We start from the raw sequence: 15533 nt of genomic DNA on the forward strand, positions 1-15533 counted from the left end.
ACACTGGTGAAGGGACAGGTAATAGAACATGGTATGACTGAAATCCAATCATGCATGAACAACTTTGTAACTGTACCTCACTGTGATTCAATTAAAAGGTTGTTACTGTGTCTGGCATATCGAATACTCTCAGTAGCTTGCCGGGCTCTCCGAGAGGGGCGGAGGAATCGAACTCGGGTCAGCCATGTTGGCCGCGTGTAAGGCGAACGCCCTACCCGCTGTGCTATCGCTACATACACACACACGTTTCCTCACTGCATAAGACTCCTCACAAAGGGTAAGGTGCTTGTCCTGGGTTCGATCCCAGGTATCACACACGGTTCCCCCCAAGCACTGCCAGGAGTGATTCCTGAGTGCAGAGTCAGGAGTAAGCCCTGAGCACCGCAGGGTACGGCCCAAAGACAGTCAAACAAAACGCTCTCCACCTAATTTTTTTTCCACCTAATTTAAAAACAAAAAGACAAACAAACAAACACCACTTTTCCCCCCTCCGCAATGCTCTACAACTCTTTCCTAGAAATTCCTACGACCTGCTGCTACCGAGCTCTGATTGTCGCAGTCTCTTTCTCTGGATTCAGAGAGGTACCAGACTCATTTCACTAGTCTCCATCTCTCCAGATACTCTCTGATAAGGCTTAAGTCAAAAACCAAATTGCTTTCAATAAAAATACAAATGCGTGATCCATTGCTGGTGGGAAAGTAACTTTACATCATGGTTGGTCCAGGCCTTTTACTGTCATGAATGAAAGACAGGCCCCCCCAAATCACCTGCATGCCTATGTTCACTGTAGCACACGATAGCCCAAACCTGGGAACATCTCAAGTGTTCAAGAACAGACACTCTGGTATATCACCCAATGGAATACTACTCAGCCATCAAAAAAGATGAAGTCCTGTCATTTGCTGCTATATGGATGGGGCTGGAGAGTGTCATGCTGAGTGAGGTTACTCAGAGGGAGAGGGACAGACAAAGAATAATCTTTCTCATATACCGGATATAAAGAAACATAATTGCAGGACTGGAGCAATTGTATAGAAGAAGGTAGGGCACTTGCCTCACACACAACCTACATGGGTTTGATCCTCGGCATCCCACATGGTCCCCTGAGCACCGCCAGGAGTAATTCCTGAATGAAGAGCCAGAAATAGCCCCTGAATATCACCAGGTTTGGCCCCAAAACTAAAACAAACAAACAAATAAGCAAAAAAAGGGACATAGTTGGGGGCCAGAGTGATAGTACAGCAGGTAAGGTGGTTGCCTTGGATGCAGCTGACTCAGGTTCTATCCCTGGCATCCTATTTGGTCCCCCAAGCACCACCAGGAGTGATCCATGAGCATCTCTGGGTGAGGTTTCAAAGAAAGAAAGAGAGAGAGAGAGAGAGAGAGAGAGAGAGAGAAAAAGAGAGAGAGAGAGAGAGAAAGGAAATAAGGAAAGAAGTGATAACACAGAGGGTAGGGCGTTTGCCTTGCACGCAGCTGACCCAGATTCGAGTCCCAGCATTCCATATGGTCCCCTGAGCACCGCCAGGGATAATTCCTGAATGCAGAGCCAGGAGTGACACCTGTGCATTGCTGGGTGTGACCCAAAGCAAAAAATAAAATAAAATAAAAATAAAATAGAAGCAGGAAAGAAAGAGTTGAGGAATAACAAGTTCCCAAAGGCAACAGGAACAGAGAGCATAAGAACTGGTTTCCGGTAGGAAGTCTGCTTCCGGGGGAGGTCGGGGAAGGGAACAACAGGACATTGCAGAGAAAATTCTACCCAGGGCAGACTGGGGAGACGGAGGGTAACTGGGGCGAAGGGATTGGTGTTGGAACATTGTACACCTGAAGGTCAGTCACAAATAACTTGGTAACTCTGTAATTCATGGTGATTCAATAGCAAAATATAGAAAGAAAGAAAGAAAGAAAGAAAGAAAGAAAGAAAGAGAGAGAAAGAAGGAAAGGAAGGAAGGAAGGAAGGAAGGAGAAAGAAAGAAAGAAAGAAAGAAAGAAAGAAAGAAAGAAAGAAAGAAAGAAAGAAAGAAGGAAGGAAAGGAGGAAGGAAAGCAGGAAGGAAAGCAAGCAAGCAAGCCGGTCTCCTCCCAGAGCTCATGACTATTAATGACTGGGGCCGGGCCAAAGGCTGCCAAGATCCGGTAGGAAAAAGCTCCAGAGAGAGGCCCAGGGAAGACAAATCTATATTTCAGGAATAAACCCTGAAGTTGGCGAATAAACATCCCGAAGCTATTGAAGAGATTGGAAAGGACTGCAGATAATGATATTTCTAAGCTATTTTCAGGAAAACGGAGCAAGATACCGACAACAAGGGGAGGGCAGGCTGGAGGTGCTTCTGCCAGCTGCTCCCCAGCCTGGCCCCTTCCCTCAGCTCCCCTCACCCCTGCCTCCCTGCGCACCTCGCTCTCCTCTCCTCTCCCCTCCGCCTCTCTCCTCCCGGCTCCACAGAGAAAGCCAACAATTCACAGCCTCCTGTTACTTAATTCGTCCTTGACAAAATCACTTCCCTTTTATTGTCATCTTAACACGCATCCCGCATCCCGAGGTGGCCAGCTGCCTGGTTCTTTGTATCTTCATCTTCCCGTCCATCCATTCATCCTGCAGATCATTATTGAGTGCCCATGACGGGCCTGGTGCCATTCCATTAACAAGGAAGGGAAAAATAAGTCACAGAAATGGGATATTAGCAGGTGATAGCACCACAGAGGAAAATAAAGCAGAGAAGGGCGGGGGAGGGAGTGCCGAGGTCCGGCTCTCAGGAGTCTGCGGAACTGCGGGCTGAGGGGGGTCAGACGAGGGACCCAGGTGGAGACTCCAGGCCCTCATTTTCCAGCCTGGCTCTTATCAGCATCTGGCCAGACCAAGCATGGACAGAGGGCCTCAGGCACCCTGGGGAAATTCTCATCCTGCAGTAGGTCCTGGGGTGCGTATAGCATGATGTGTTATTAACAAGAAGTTGGGGTGACCCTGGTACATATAGAGAGATAGATAGATTAGATAGATGGATAGATAGATAGATTACAGTCCTCAGGCCAAGTTAGTCTTCCTAGCCCCAGCAGGGTCCTAGTCTCGTCGTTACTTACTTTTGGATCATGACAGCATTTGTCCATGATCATGCCCTCAACTTATAGTTGAGTATGTGGCGCTTTGGCCTGGCCCATTTCGATGCCAGGGTAGCTCACCGCTTGCCCTGGGTCCATTCAGTCCCTCGTCGGTACCCTGCTTTTGGGGTGCTAGGAACTAAGGGCAACTGAGTCAAGAAAGCAGATGCCCAGGAGTAAATATTATTCGGAGTCAATCAATTCCCAAGTTACAAAGCATAATATTAACTGTTTTCCTGTGTCCATACAGAAAGGACATTGCCTTAAGGTAACTATGCAAAGGACATAACTTACAATACAAGTTCAGTGTCCTTAGAAGGATCTGATCTTACAAGCTAACAGAATCTGATTAGGGAGAAAAGGTGATTAACTGGCTGGGGAGGAGAGCACAGAGAAGAGTTTACAGATAAACAGAGGAATGGGAGTGACTAGGAGCACTGTGATGGGTGTAACCGGATAAACCTGATCTCCCTGTGGCAGTTATTCTACAGATAGATAAATTGATTGATTGATTGATTGATTGATTGGTAGGTAGGTGGGTAAGCTGGGGTGAGCCAGGTTTGAAAGCCAGCGACCTAGAATGACTTTAACTGGGGGTTAAGGTCAAAGGAAGCAGGACACTGGGGACAATGATGGAGGGAAGTGGACACTGGCGAAGCGATGGCCGCTAGAACAGAGAACAACTGACACTCCATCCTGAGCAGCTCCAGAACTTTGTGCCTTGTGGTGATTCAATATTTTAAAAATAAAATAAAGCCGAAGGAAGCTTCTGGAAACCAGGAGGGCTGTGCATGCCGGGGAAGGAGGCGATGGGGGACACTCATGCCTGGAAGCCCCCAACTGACCTCTTACCTGTCCTCCATCCTTCCCACGCCTTGGGGCAGAGACAGTCTGCAGCTCAGAGCCCCAAAGGGAAGCTGGCTTAGGGAAGATCAATGGTCAGCTCTTTGAGCTGTAAGCCGCAGCCCAGGGTGTCTGGGTAGGGAGACACTCCTTCCTTGTGGAGTGCATGAATTTAGGCTTTTGGGTTTTTTTTTTTTTTTGGTTTGGGTTTGGGTTTTTAAAACCAAAACCTGCCAGTACTCCAGGCTGACTCTGTGCTCAGGAATCACTCCTGGCAGTGCTCAGGGGACCATATGGGATGCCCGGGATCAAACCTGCATCGGCCATGTGCAAGGCAAGTTCCTACCCACTGTTCTATGGCTCCAGCCCTGGAGTGCCTGAGTTTAGAGGTGTGTGCAGAAAATTCCCCAGGGGCCCCATATGGGAATGAAGCACCGGTGCATTAGTGGCACGTTGCCACAGGCTCTTTGGTCCATGTGTTTCAGTCCCTTAAGCAGCACCTCTGCGTCCCTGAATTCCTCTCTTCTAGGACTTCATTAGCAGACTGGAGTGGAGTCCCGCTCCCCACTCCCGTGGCTAGGGGATCCCCCGACTGGTAGAGACAGCAGCATCCCAGTCTGCGTGAAGCATCAGCAAGACTGTGGGCCCATGGAATTCTGAGCAAGGAGGGAGAGGTTTGGTTTTGGTTTTGTGTCTGTGCCATGGTTGGTCCCAATTTGGGGCTGAGCTAGAGGAGGTTGGTTCAGATCCACAATCCCCGCCTCCCCCACCCCACCCAGGGCCTCAGAGACCCCTTTGATGGTCTTTTCTTCTCTCCAGCCTCCAGACAGCCCCTGAGATGGTCCACGGGTGCTTGGGGATGTCAGAGAAGTGGACAGAGTGTGGTCTAAGGTGAGACATGGATGGAGTGTGGTCTATGGAGTAGTGGGGGACTGGAGCGATAGCATAGCAGGTAGGGTGTTTGCCTTGTACATGGCTGACCCAGGTTTGATTCCCAGCATCTCATATGGTCCCCCAAGCACTGCCAGGAGTAATTCCTGAGTGCAGAGCCAGGAGTAACCCTGGTGCATTGTCGGGTGTGACCCAGAAAGAAAAAAAAAAAGTAGTGAACAGCATGGTCTAAGGAGAGACATGGATGGAGTGTGTCCTGAGGAGACGCAAGGATACATCACGGCGCATTCCAGTAGGCTCTGCCCCAGCTCGACGTGTGGCCAAGCGCACCTCACCCACTCTCTCGGTGCCTGCTGCCTGTACAATGAGGCTGTCAGCTGTGTTGCTCTCACAGGGCTGGACCCAGACACGTGTGTCTACACCCAGGTTGCTGGAGCATTGCCGGCCTGGCCAGCACAGCCGTCACCCCCAGCAGGGCCACTGGGGCTGCAGCTCTGGCCCCGCTGACCCTGGGAGGACACCCGGAAGGCAGGTGACCCGCAGTCTGGGGCTCTGGTGTTCTAGGCTGATGCAGGGCCCATCCACGGAGCCGCGGACACGGCGAGTTTATGCATCCCTGAACAGCCAGGCAGGGTGGAAAGTTCTGGGCGCTCCTGGCTCTGCAGTTCCTGGGGTCTGGCCTCGCATGGGAGCGGCCCCTTAGCTACCAGGCACTCGCCCCTACGCACACCCCGAGCTGGTTCAGAATTCGGGGTTGACGCGGAGCCAGAGCTGCAATCAAGGGGCTCCTGGGGGAAGCCCGTGAGGAGGGAGGCAGAGTCGAGGGCTGGTGGTGTGGCCGCTCACTGGTAAGGGCAGGTGCCCGGAGCCTTCGGGCAGGTCCCCTCTCCACGATGGAATCCTGCCAGCCAACAGAGCTGGGGACCCGCTGCCTCCTGCCCCTACTCCCAACCCCTTCCCTGGAGCGGCCCCCAGCAGGGGCAGCAGCGCTGGGCTCTGTCCTGAAGCCGTCTGTGGCCAGAAGCTTCCAGACATGCAGGGAGGCAGGCGCCACCCCAGACCCTGTGCCTGGGAACTGCATTCACCGCATTCGCTGCGGTCACCGCATTCACCAGGTGAAGGACTCACTGTGTTGGAGGAGAAACACCCTTCCAGGCACCCTCACCTGCAAGGGGTAGCGGGGCACATCTCAGGCCTGGGGTGCCCTGCCTGCTTACAGACCCTGTGGTGGGGGACACGGCCAAGGAACCCAGTCCCACCCGGGAGCATGCAAGTCCGGGAGTGGGGAGGGCAACACGACAGGTCTCTGGCCTGGTGTTGGGTCCCCAAGGAGGAGCGGCAGCTCCTGGACATTACCTCGGTCATCTTCTCGGCACTGAAGACGGAAATCAGCACGCCCCGAACCTCCTCCCAGCGTGAGTCCCGGAGGAACAGGATGCTGTCGGTCAACGGCTTGCACTCTAGACCGGACGCCTGGCAGAGAAGAACAGGCAGAGGGTGAGGACACAGGGGCCAAGGCCAGCTGGGGTGAAGACCTCCAGGCACTGGGAAGTCCTCCTTCTCTTCCTCCTCCTCCTCTTCCTTTTTCTCCTCCTCTTCCTCCTCCTCTTCATCCTTCTCCACTTCCTCTTTTTCTTCCTCCTCCTTCTCTTCCACCCCTCTACCTCCTCCTCCTCCCCTCCACCTCTTCGTCCACCTCCTCCTCTTCCTTTTCTTCCTCCTCCTTCTCCTCCTTCTCTTCCTCCTCCTCCTCCCCTTCTTCTTTTCCTCCCCCCTTCTCCTCCCCTCCACTTCCTCTTCCTCCTCCCCTCCTCATCCTCCTCCTCATCCTCCTCCTCCTCCTCCTCCACTTCCTCCTCCTATCCTCCACCTCCTCTTCCTCCTCCCCTCCTCCTCCTCTTCTTCCTCTTCTTCTTCCTCCTCCTCCTCCTCCTCATTCTTCTCTTCCTCCTCCTCCTCCTCCTCCTCCTTGCTTTCTCTGACAAGCTCATGGAAGGGGGCCCCCAGGCCTCATGGGTAATGTGCCGAAGATTCCAGGGAGCTGTGCGTGGCTTTGCTGGCCCAGGGCTTCCTGGAACCTGGGGCTTCACTGACCCAACACTTGGCAGCCTCCCTGGGCTCTGCAGCAACCCCCACCCCAATCCCTGCTGCCCGGTGTCCCCGGGAATGGTGTCCCTGGGAATGGTGTCCCCGGAATGGACAGCCAGCTTCCTGAATCTAAACTGAATTCCAGATTTGGATATTTTTTTATTGTTTTGGGGTCGTGCCCAAAACAATGCTCACAGGCTGCTCCCAGCTCAGTGGCTCAGTCGCTTCTGGCAGTGATCAGGGGACCAGGTGGTCCCAGAAATCCAACCCAGTGTCTCTCCCAAGCAAAGCCTGAGCTCTCACACAGTGGGTCCATCTCTCAGGTGCCCAATCTGGGTTCCTTGGCAAGGGGTGCTGGGTTGGCCAGTGGGGGCTGAGGTGGACAGTCCTGCATGTTGAGAGCCTTGCTGTGGGGGGGGTGGGAAAGTGAAGATGGGGGTTGGGGGTGGACAGGGGAAGGGGTAAGGGACTCTTCAGTAGCACCATCCAATAGAGTTGCTTCCAAAGAATATTCTGTGTGGAAGATCACTCCACATCTTAGAAGCCGGTCTCACATGCTGGGGGAAAAGGCAGCTCAGATGGAGAAGGGACCACCAAGTAAAGGGTGCCAGGAGGACCCACTTGGGATGGGAGATGCGTGCTGAAAGTAGACTATAGAATGAACATGATGACCACTCACGACCTCTATTGCAAACCACAACACCCAAAGAGAGAGAGAGAGAGCAAAAGAGAATGCCCTGCCACAGAGGCAGGGTAGGGTGGAGGAGATGGGGTGGGGGTGGTGGGAGGGATGCTGGGACCATTGGTGGTGAAAAATCGGCACTGGTGGAGGGATGTCACTGTCACTGTCACTGTCCTCCCATTGTTTATCGATTTGCTAGAGCGGGCCCAGTAACGTCTCCATTGTTACTGTGTTTGGCATATCGAATATGTCACAGGTAGCTTGCCAGGCTTTGCCGTGTGGGCAAAATACTCTCAGTAGCTTGCCGGGCTCTCCAAGAAGGGTGGAGGAATTGAACTTGGGTCGGCCATGTTGGATGCTTGCAAGGCAAACGCCCTATGGGCTGCGCTATCGCTCCAGCCGTACTCAATTATTGTATGACTGAAACGCGAGTAGAAAAGTTTGTAAGTGTGTAACTGTACCTCACGGTGATTCACTAATAAAAAATTTAAAAAAAAAGAATATTCTGTGTGTGCCAGAGCCGTAGTCCAGCAGGAAGGGTGTTGGCCTTGTGTGCAGTCCACCCAGGTTCAATTCCTACCACCCTGTATGATCCCCCTGAGTCCACCAGGCATGATCCCTGAGTACAGACCCAGGAGCAAGCCCTGAGCACCTCTGGGTGTACCCTCCCACCCCAAAAATCAGCTGATTATAAAGTGTTGGGTAAAGGAGCCCCTGCTTTGGCCCCTCCTGGAGCTGGGAGTCAAGTGGGGAGGCAGTGAGCTCACAAATACACAAAGGTCGTCACTATGGGTGGGAAAGTGAGAAAGGGCAGGGTCTGAGCAGTCTGGAGGGCTTCTCGGAGGAGGCGCGGTTTCAGTTGGGTCTGGAGAACGACCAGGATGTGGTTGCCTCCTCCTTTCTTCCTCGGCGACTCCCACTCAGTGGTCAAAACTGGGGACCCCACAGTGGATCAAAGCCTACCCCGGGCCAAAGGCTGCCAAGTGTGGGAGGTAGGGATGTCGGGGGGAACCAGGCACTCCTCAGATCTGCATATGATATATGCTTCTGCTCTTTCTTTTCACTGTTTTAATTATAGTTGAAACATGAAGCCAGCCATCATCATTCAAAAGCCTTGGGAGGAAAAAAAAAAAACCCCAACAACTCCTATTTAGAGGAAAATTATAATTTTCTGATAAAATATGAACACTCAAAATAAGCTATAAAACATTACTGCAAAGTATCTAGGGAGGGCTTAATTATATATTAGAAGCAAGTGGCTGGGATGATTTTCTGCTGAGGAATACCTCTCTAAATTTAGAACTCGATTCTTTAGAAGTGCTGTGGCCACTGCTCATGACGGTGGTTTTATGAACCTGGGGCCCAGAGTCTGTTCGTTTGGGTTCTAAAATCAAAGGAGGAAATAATCCATTACGGGTATTTATAGACTGGCAAACGGCCAGGCTGCAAGAATTCAAGCCCCGACTCCAAGCAAAGCCAGGCGGTGGCTTGTGTGGTTCTGGTGAGAGGATCAAATAGAAATGAGGTGAGGCTGACGGGACCCCACGTCTACCCTGGGACCCAAGGCTGGGTCTGAGTAGCTGTTTCTTGTCTCGGAGAATAAACCCAGCTCTGGGTTCGTTGATGTCCTCCCTCTCCCTCACCAAGCTGTGTGGTGAGGTGCTCCCCCAATTCCCACCAAGGTTTTCCCTTCCTGTGGATGGAAGTCAGGCTGGGATCCTGGGGACTGCATTGCAGGAGCCAAGGTGCTTTCTAGAAGTGGCAATGTGGGGCTGGAGCAATAGCACAGCGGGTAGGGCATTTGCCTTGTACTCAGCCGACCCAGGTTCGAGTCCCAGCATCCCATATGGTCCCCCGAGCACTGCCAGTAATTCCTGAGCACAGAGCCAGGAGTAACCCCTGTGCATCACCAAGTGTGACCCAAAAAGCACCGTAGCACTGTTGTCCTGTTGTTCATTGATTTGCTCAGGCAGGCACCAGTAACGTCATCATTGTGAGGCTTGTTGTTACTGTGTTTGGCATATCGAATACGTCATGGGTAGCTTGCCAGGCTCTGCCATGCGGGTGGGATACTCTCAGTAGCTTGCCGGGCTCTCCAAGAGGGACAGAGGAATAGAACCTGGGTTGGCCATGGGCAAGGCAAATGCCCTCCTACCTGCTATGCTATCGCTCTAACCCATCCAAAAAGGAAAAAAAATGTTGCAATGTGAGAGAGAGAGCAGCAATGTGGAACCGCAGGAGGACCCCCAGAGGCAGCCATCTCAAATCACAGCCTTTGGAATGCTCGAACCGAGATCCGGACGGGGTGGGGGAGAGGAGGGGGAGAGTCATTTGTCTGAGCTTGGAACATTCTTTCCGGTTTGGAGGTTGTGCAAAAGCAGGACGAGGTTGAGGGTGTTTGTGTGAGCCTGAGGGTAGAATCGGGTTCGATAGTGGAAGATTCTAGATTGTCTAAAGGGCTAGAACTCGTCCACTGTCAAAGCCCAGAGTGATTCCAAGGTAAATAACGTGCCATGTGTGATGGGTGTCCCCCATGATTGTGCCCCTCCCCAATGGGGCTGGAGCGATAGCACAACGGGTAATGCATTTGCCTTGCACGCGGCCGACCCGGGTTTGATTCCCAGCATCCCATATGGTCCCCTCCCACCGAGCATCACCAGGAGTAATTCCTGAGTGCAGAGCCAGGAGTAACCCCTGTGCATCACCGGGTGTGATCCAAAGAGCAAAAAAAAAAAAAAAAAAAAAAGACTGCGCCCCTACTTCTTATAAATTCTGAACAGGGAGGCCTGGGGAGCTGAACATGTGGGTCTAAACGGCTCTGAAAAACCAGCTGAGACTCGTCTCTGGTACACAGTCCAGTGCTAAAAGCAATCGGCTTATCCAGGGGCTGGAGCAGGGCTCTTGCTGCACCAGCTGAGCTGGGGTCAACCCCTGGCACCACAGAGGGTCCCCAAGCCCCCCCAGAATCCCCTGATCCAGGGCCAGGAGGAAGCCCTGAGCACCACTGGTTGTGGGCCCCATACCAGACAACAACAACAACAAAAGTTTTACAATTGCAACTACACACGGTCATGGACACACATGCATACAATCACGTGTGCAGGCACACAAATGCTTACATGCTGGCATGCGTTTGTAAGTACCCACATGCACACACACGAGCACGTGCACATGAGCACACACTCACACGAACACACGCTTACAACACACTTTCCTCGGGACTGCACACACTGAGGTGGGATTTTCCCTCCTGGCCAGTTCTAGGAGGCGCATTTGGCTGAGGGAACGCGCGTTGGTTGAGATAGCATCGCCTCACACAAGCCTTCACCTTGCAACAGGGAGTCTCTGCCCTCCAGAGGCCCCCCCGCCCCCCGGTACCCCTGGCCCAGCCCTGCCCTCCTGTGCTGACGGCCAGATTCCTGAGCAAAGGCCTAAAAGGCACAGAGCCCTCCCAGGCGCCCACCCCCACCCTGTCCACCTCGGAGGAGAAACACAGCTAGTCTCGGCTGTCGGTGGAGTGGTTGCAAGTGACATCTTTGGTTTTTCCTTTTTAAAAGCAGAAAAGTGACAGGGTCTTTTTTGTTTATTTGTTGTTTTTTTTTTTTTTTTTTTTTTTTTTGCTTTTTGGGTCACACCTGGCGATGCACAGGGGTTACTTCTGGCTCTGCACTCAGGAGTTACTCCTGGCGGTGCTCAGGGGACCATATGGGATGCTGGGAATCGAACCCGGGTCGGCCGTATGCAAGGCAAATGCCCGACCCGCTGTGCTATCTCTCCAGCCCCAAAGTGACAGTGTTGATGAGAAGCATAAGGTGTGCTCTGAAGGTGCCAGAGTACAGAGTGGGCAGCCCAGAGAGAAAAGGGCCCCAAGAGAGTCTGCGCCCCTGCTTTTCCTGATCACCCCCACCATACGCGCACACACACACACACACACACACACACACACACACCTTGCCCCGGCAGCCTGCAGGTTGCCGGCCATCCCGGCCTCGGCTCCCAGGCAGGGGCTAGCTGGCTGGGCCACATGTTCCTCCCTAGTCTCGGGCTTTCACTGTGGAGGATCTAAGAGTGCTGCCAGCACTGTGGGGCACGGACACCCCTGGCAGTGCCCAGGGGCCTGGCTCTGTGCTCAGGAGTGACCCATTTCCATTCTAAGGATCAAACCGAGGTGGACTGTATGCAAGGCAAATGCCCTAACCATTATACTAGCTCTCCAGCCTGCACCTGGGAGAGGAGAGGAGAGGAGAGGAAGGGTAGGGTAGGGTAGGGGAGGGGAGGGGAGGGGAGGAGAAGGGAGGAGAGGGTAGGGTAGGGTAGGGGAGGGTAGGGTAGGGGAGGGGAGGGGAGGGGAGGGAAGGGGAGGGAAGGGGAGGTGAGGGGAGGACAGACAGACAGAGACAGAGACACAGAAAGAGAAGAAATACAAGAAATGAAACAACAGAAAAGCTGGAGTAACATTTTATAGAGCAGGCATTCTGCCCCGGTTAGACTTATTATTATTATTATTATTATTATTATTATTATTATTGCTTTTTGGGTCACACCCGGCTTTGCACAGGGGTTCCTCCTGGCTCTGCACTCAGGAATGACTCCTGGCCGTGCTCAGGGGACCATATGGGATGCTGGGATTCGAACCCGCGTCAGCCGCGTGCAAGGCAAACGCCCTACCCACTGTGCTATCACTCCAGGCCCCCGTTAGACTTTTAAACCGGACGGTGCATGCATGTGCGTGCACACATGTGTCTGTGCACGCGTCTGTGTGCTCTGCATCAGGGCAGGAAACATGTTTCTGTCAGCGGTTGCCTCACCAACAGTCTAAGGAGCTTCTTCTAACCTGGACTCATTCTCTGCTTCAGTGGAAATCCCTCAGCCACCACTTTGAAACCTCCTTGGGGGACGGTCCGTACCACAGCGGATCCCAGGCCGGGGTCCCCTGACCGCACACAGCACTGACCCATCTCCCCGCCCACCCCTGCCTGCCACTGTCTGCAGGCTCATTCCACAGCTCAGCCCTTGGCTGTCCAGGCTTCTGCTCCCGTGACCCCCGAACCCGAAATGGGTCCCTAACAGGACCTGGTAACCCCCTCCTCTTTTCTCAAGGTGAATTCTCCATCTCTGTGGGGTGTTTTGGAAGCTCAACTGTATTTTCCAGACTTGCTTTTGGAGTCATTTTTCCTGGCTTCAAATCCTGATTCCCTGTGACTTTTAGGTAGAATGGACTGTTCTGTGCCTCAGTTTCCCAGCCAGTATAAAAGAGTAAGACTGGGGGCTGGAGTGATAGCACAGCGGGTAGGGCATTTGCCTTGCATGTGGCCCGACCCTGGTTCGATTCCCAGCATCCCATATGGTCCCCTGAGCACGGCCAGGAGTAGTTCCTGAGTGCATGAACCAGGAGTAATCCCTGAGCATCGCCGGGTGTGACCCAAAAAGAAAAATAAATAAATAAATAAATAAATAAAAATAAAAGAGTAAGACTCCTGCAATACTCCCAACCCACTTAGGATAACTGGGAACCTTGGCTCAGGTCACAAATATTTTTTGAGACCTGAAATGTGTTGGGCCCTGGCCAGGATGCTTGTGCTACAACAGGCATAAAACTCCCAATTTTTATTTCAATGTGCAGAGTTTACAGCCCAGTGGGAGATGGCTGGCAGTCTGCAATGAGGGACTCTTGCAGGACCTGGGATAAGGGGAATAAATGTGCACTAAATGGGTCCCAGAGTCCTGGGCTCTTGGAGCAGGTGAGATTATGGCAAAGCTTATAGGAATCAAGACACCAGAAGCACCACAGCAAGAATTCCAAGGTAATCTGTGTGTATGAGCATGTGTGTGTGTGGTGTGTGTGTGAGTGTGTGAGCATGCGTGTGAGTCTCTATAAGTATGTATGTGAATGTGTGTGATATGTATTATATGAGAATGTGTGGGGTGGTGTGTAGGCCTCTATGTATGTGTGTGTGAGTGTATGTAAGTCTCTGAGTGTGTGCTGTATGTGTATGTGAGTGTGTCTGAGTGTGTGTCACTATATGTACAGGTGTGTAATAGTGTGTGATATATGTCAGTCTCAGTATGTGATATCTATATGTGAGAGTCTGTTTGTGTGTTTGTGTGTGAGTGTAAAGGAGTGTATGAGTATGTAAGAGTGTGAGTCTTTGTGTGTGATATGTATATGTGAGAGTGTGTCTGAGTGTGTCTGTGTGTAAGTGTAGAGGTGAGTATGTGAGAGTGTGTGTGTGTGAGTTGTGTGTGAACCTCTGAGTGTGTATTATGTATCGCGACGATCACGACCATCCTGTTGTTCGTCGATTGCCTTGAGCAGGCCCCAGTATCATCTCCTTCGTCCTAGCCCTGAGAATTTTCAAAAAAGTGCCATATTCAAGGCTCTTTCAGGATTAGGAGAATGAGACCTATCATTGTTACTGGTATTTGGCATATCGGGTACGCCACGGGGAGTTTGCCAGACTCTGCCGAGTGGGCAGGTTACATTTGGTACCCTGCCAATTTGTCCAAAGTGTGTTATGTTTATATGAGGGTATATCTGAGTGTGTCTGTATGTGCCTATATAGGTGTGTGAAAGTATGAATATGTATGAGCTATGTGAGAATATTTGTGAGTCTGTGTGAGTGAGTGTGTAAATGTATGTGAGTGTGTGAGTGTATGTGTATGTGAAAGTGTGTGAGTATTGTGATTCATATACGTGAGAGTGTATCTGAGTGTGTCTGTGCGTGAGTGTATAGAGTGTGAGACTGTGTGTCTGTATGAATGTGTATGAGTATGTGAGTATATGTGAGTTTGTGTGAATAAGTGTGTATGTGTGTGTGTGTGTGTGTGTGTGTGTGTGTGAGCATGTGTGGCTCTGTGGAGTAACCAAGAGACCTGAGTGCTCACCATCATTGTGTGGGACACTTTACTGGAGAGATGTGGGGAGCCTCAGGAGAGCTCTGAGGTGCCCATGTGCTGGGTTGCCCCATCCTGAAACGTCATGGTGCTCCCATTGGAGAGTGGGCAAAGGCCCGAACTGAAGGCAGAGGGCACTGACAGGAGGAGAGGGCGGCGGCTGTGCATGTGGGAGATGGCAGACCCAGTCCATGGATGATTCTGTAGGGTGTGGGGGTGACAGCATTGCCTGCTGGAATATGTGGAGAGGGAGGAAAGGCAGGAGTCAGGGGCTCCAAGATTTTGGGGCTGAGCAACTGGAACAATGAATTGGATCAACAGCATGGAGATGGTTCCAAGGACACCGTGTCTGAAGACACTTATGGGTTCCCAGCCAGCACCGTCTTTCCTCCGGTTCTCGGCCTTCTAGGGAGCTAGTTTTGTCCTGGTCTGGGACTCCTGACCCCGTGCTGGCAGTCTCTCTTGCCCATAATTCCCTTTCACTTCATAGAAGAAAGGAAATACCCCCAGATCTCATTTCAGTGCCCTCAGGCAAACCACTTGTAACTCACTGTCACTGTCACTGTCATCCTGTTGTTCATCAATTTGCTCAAACAGGCACCAGTAATGTCTTCATTCACCTCTGTTGCATGCTAGTGTAGCCTGATGGCATGCTGGGGGCTCTTTCAGGGTCAGGGGAATAAGGACTGTCATTGTTACTGTTTTTGGCAGATGGAGTACGCCACGGGTAGTTTGCCAGGGCTCTGCCGTGTTATAACTCACATTTTACATATTTATTTACTTAGGTGTTTGGTCCACCACCAGCAATGCTCAGACATTACTCCTGGCTCTGCATGGAGGAATCACTCCCAGCGGGCTTGAAGAACTGTACTGGGTGCCAGGGATCAAACCTGGGTCAGCTGTGTGCAAGGCAAGAACCGTCTCTGCTGTACTATCACTCCAGTCACTGTAACTCACATTTTAGAGGAGTGAAAGATATCCATACCAGGTTATCAGCAATAAGCAATGTGAAGTGATCTCACAGAGAAATCCGCGG

General features: G+C 52.0%; 1 protein-coding gene across 1 annotated transcript in view; it reads right to left on the reverse strand.

The window, feature by feature from the left end:
* The window catches only part of TBXAS1 (thromboxane A synthase 1), a 165031-nt gene that overhangs the window by 60544 nt on the left and 88954 nt on the right, over nucleotides 1-15533 (reverse strand). Inside the window, exon 5 of the mRNA XM_056123968.1 lies at nucleotides 6190-6306. Within this exon, the coding sequence (XP_055979943.1) occupies nucleotides 6190-6306 (117 nt within the window). The remainder of the gene's footprint in view (nucleotides 1-6189; nucleotides 6307-15533) is intronic.

Source organism: Sorex fumeus, unplaced genomic scaffold (assembly GCF_029834395.1).
Source record: "Sorex fumeus unplaced genomic scaffold, SorFum_2.1 ptg000048l, whole genome shotgun sequence".
Taxonomy (NCBI): Eukaryota; Metazoa; Chordata; class Mammalia; order Eulipotyphla; family Soricidae; genus Sorex; species Sorex fumeus.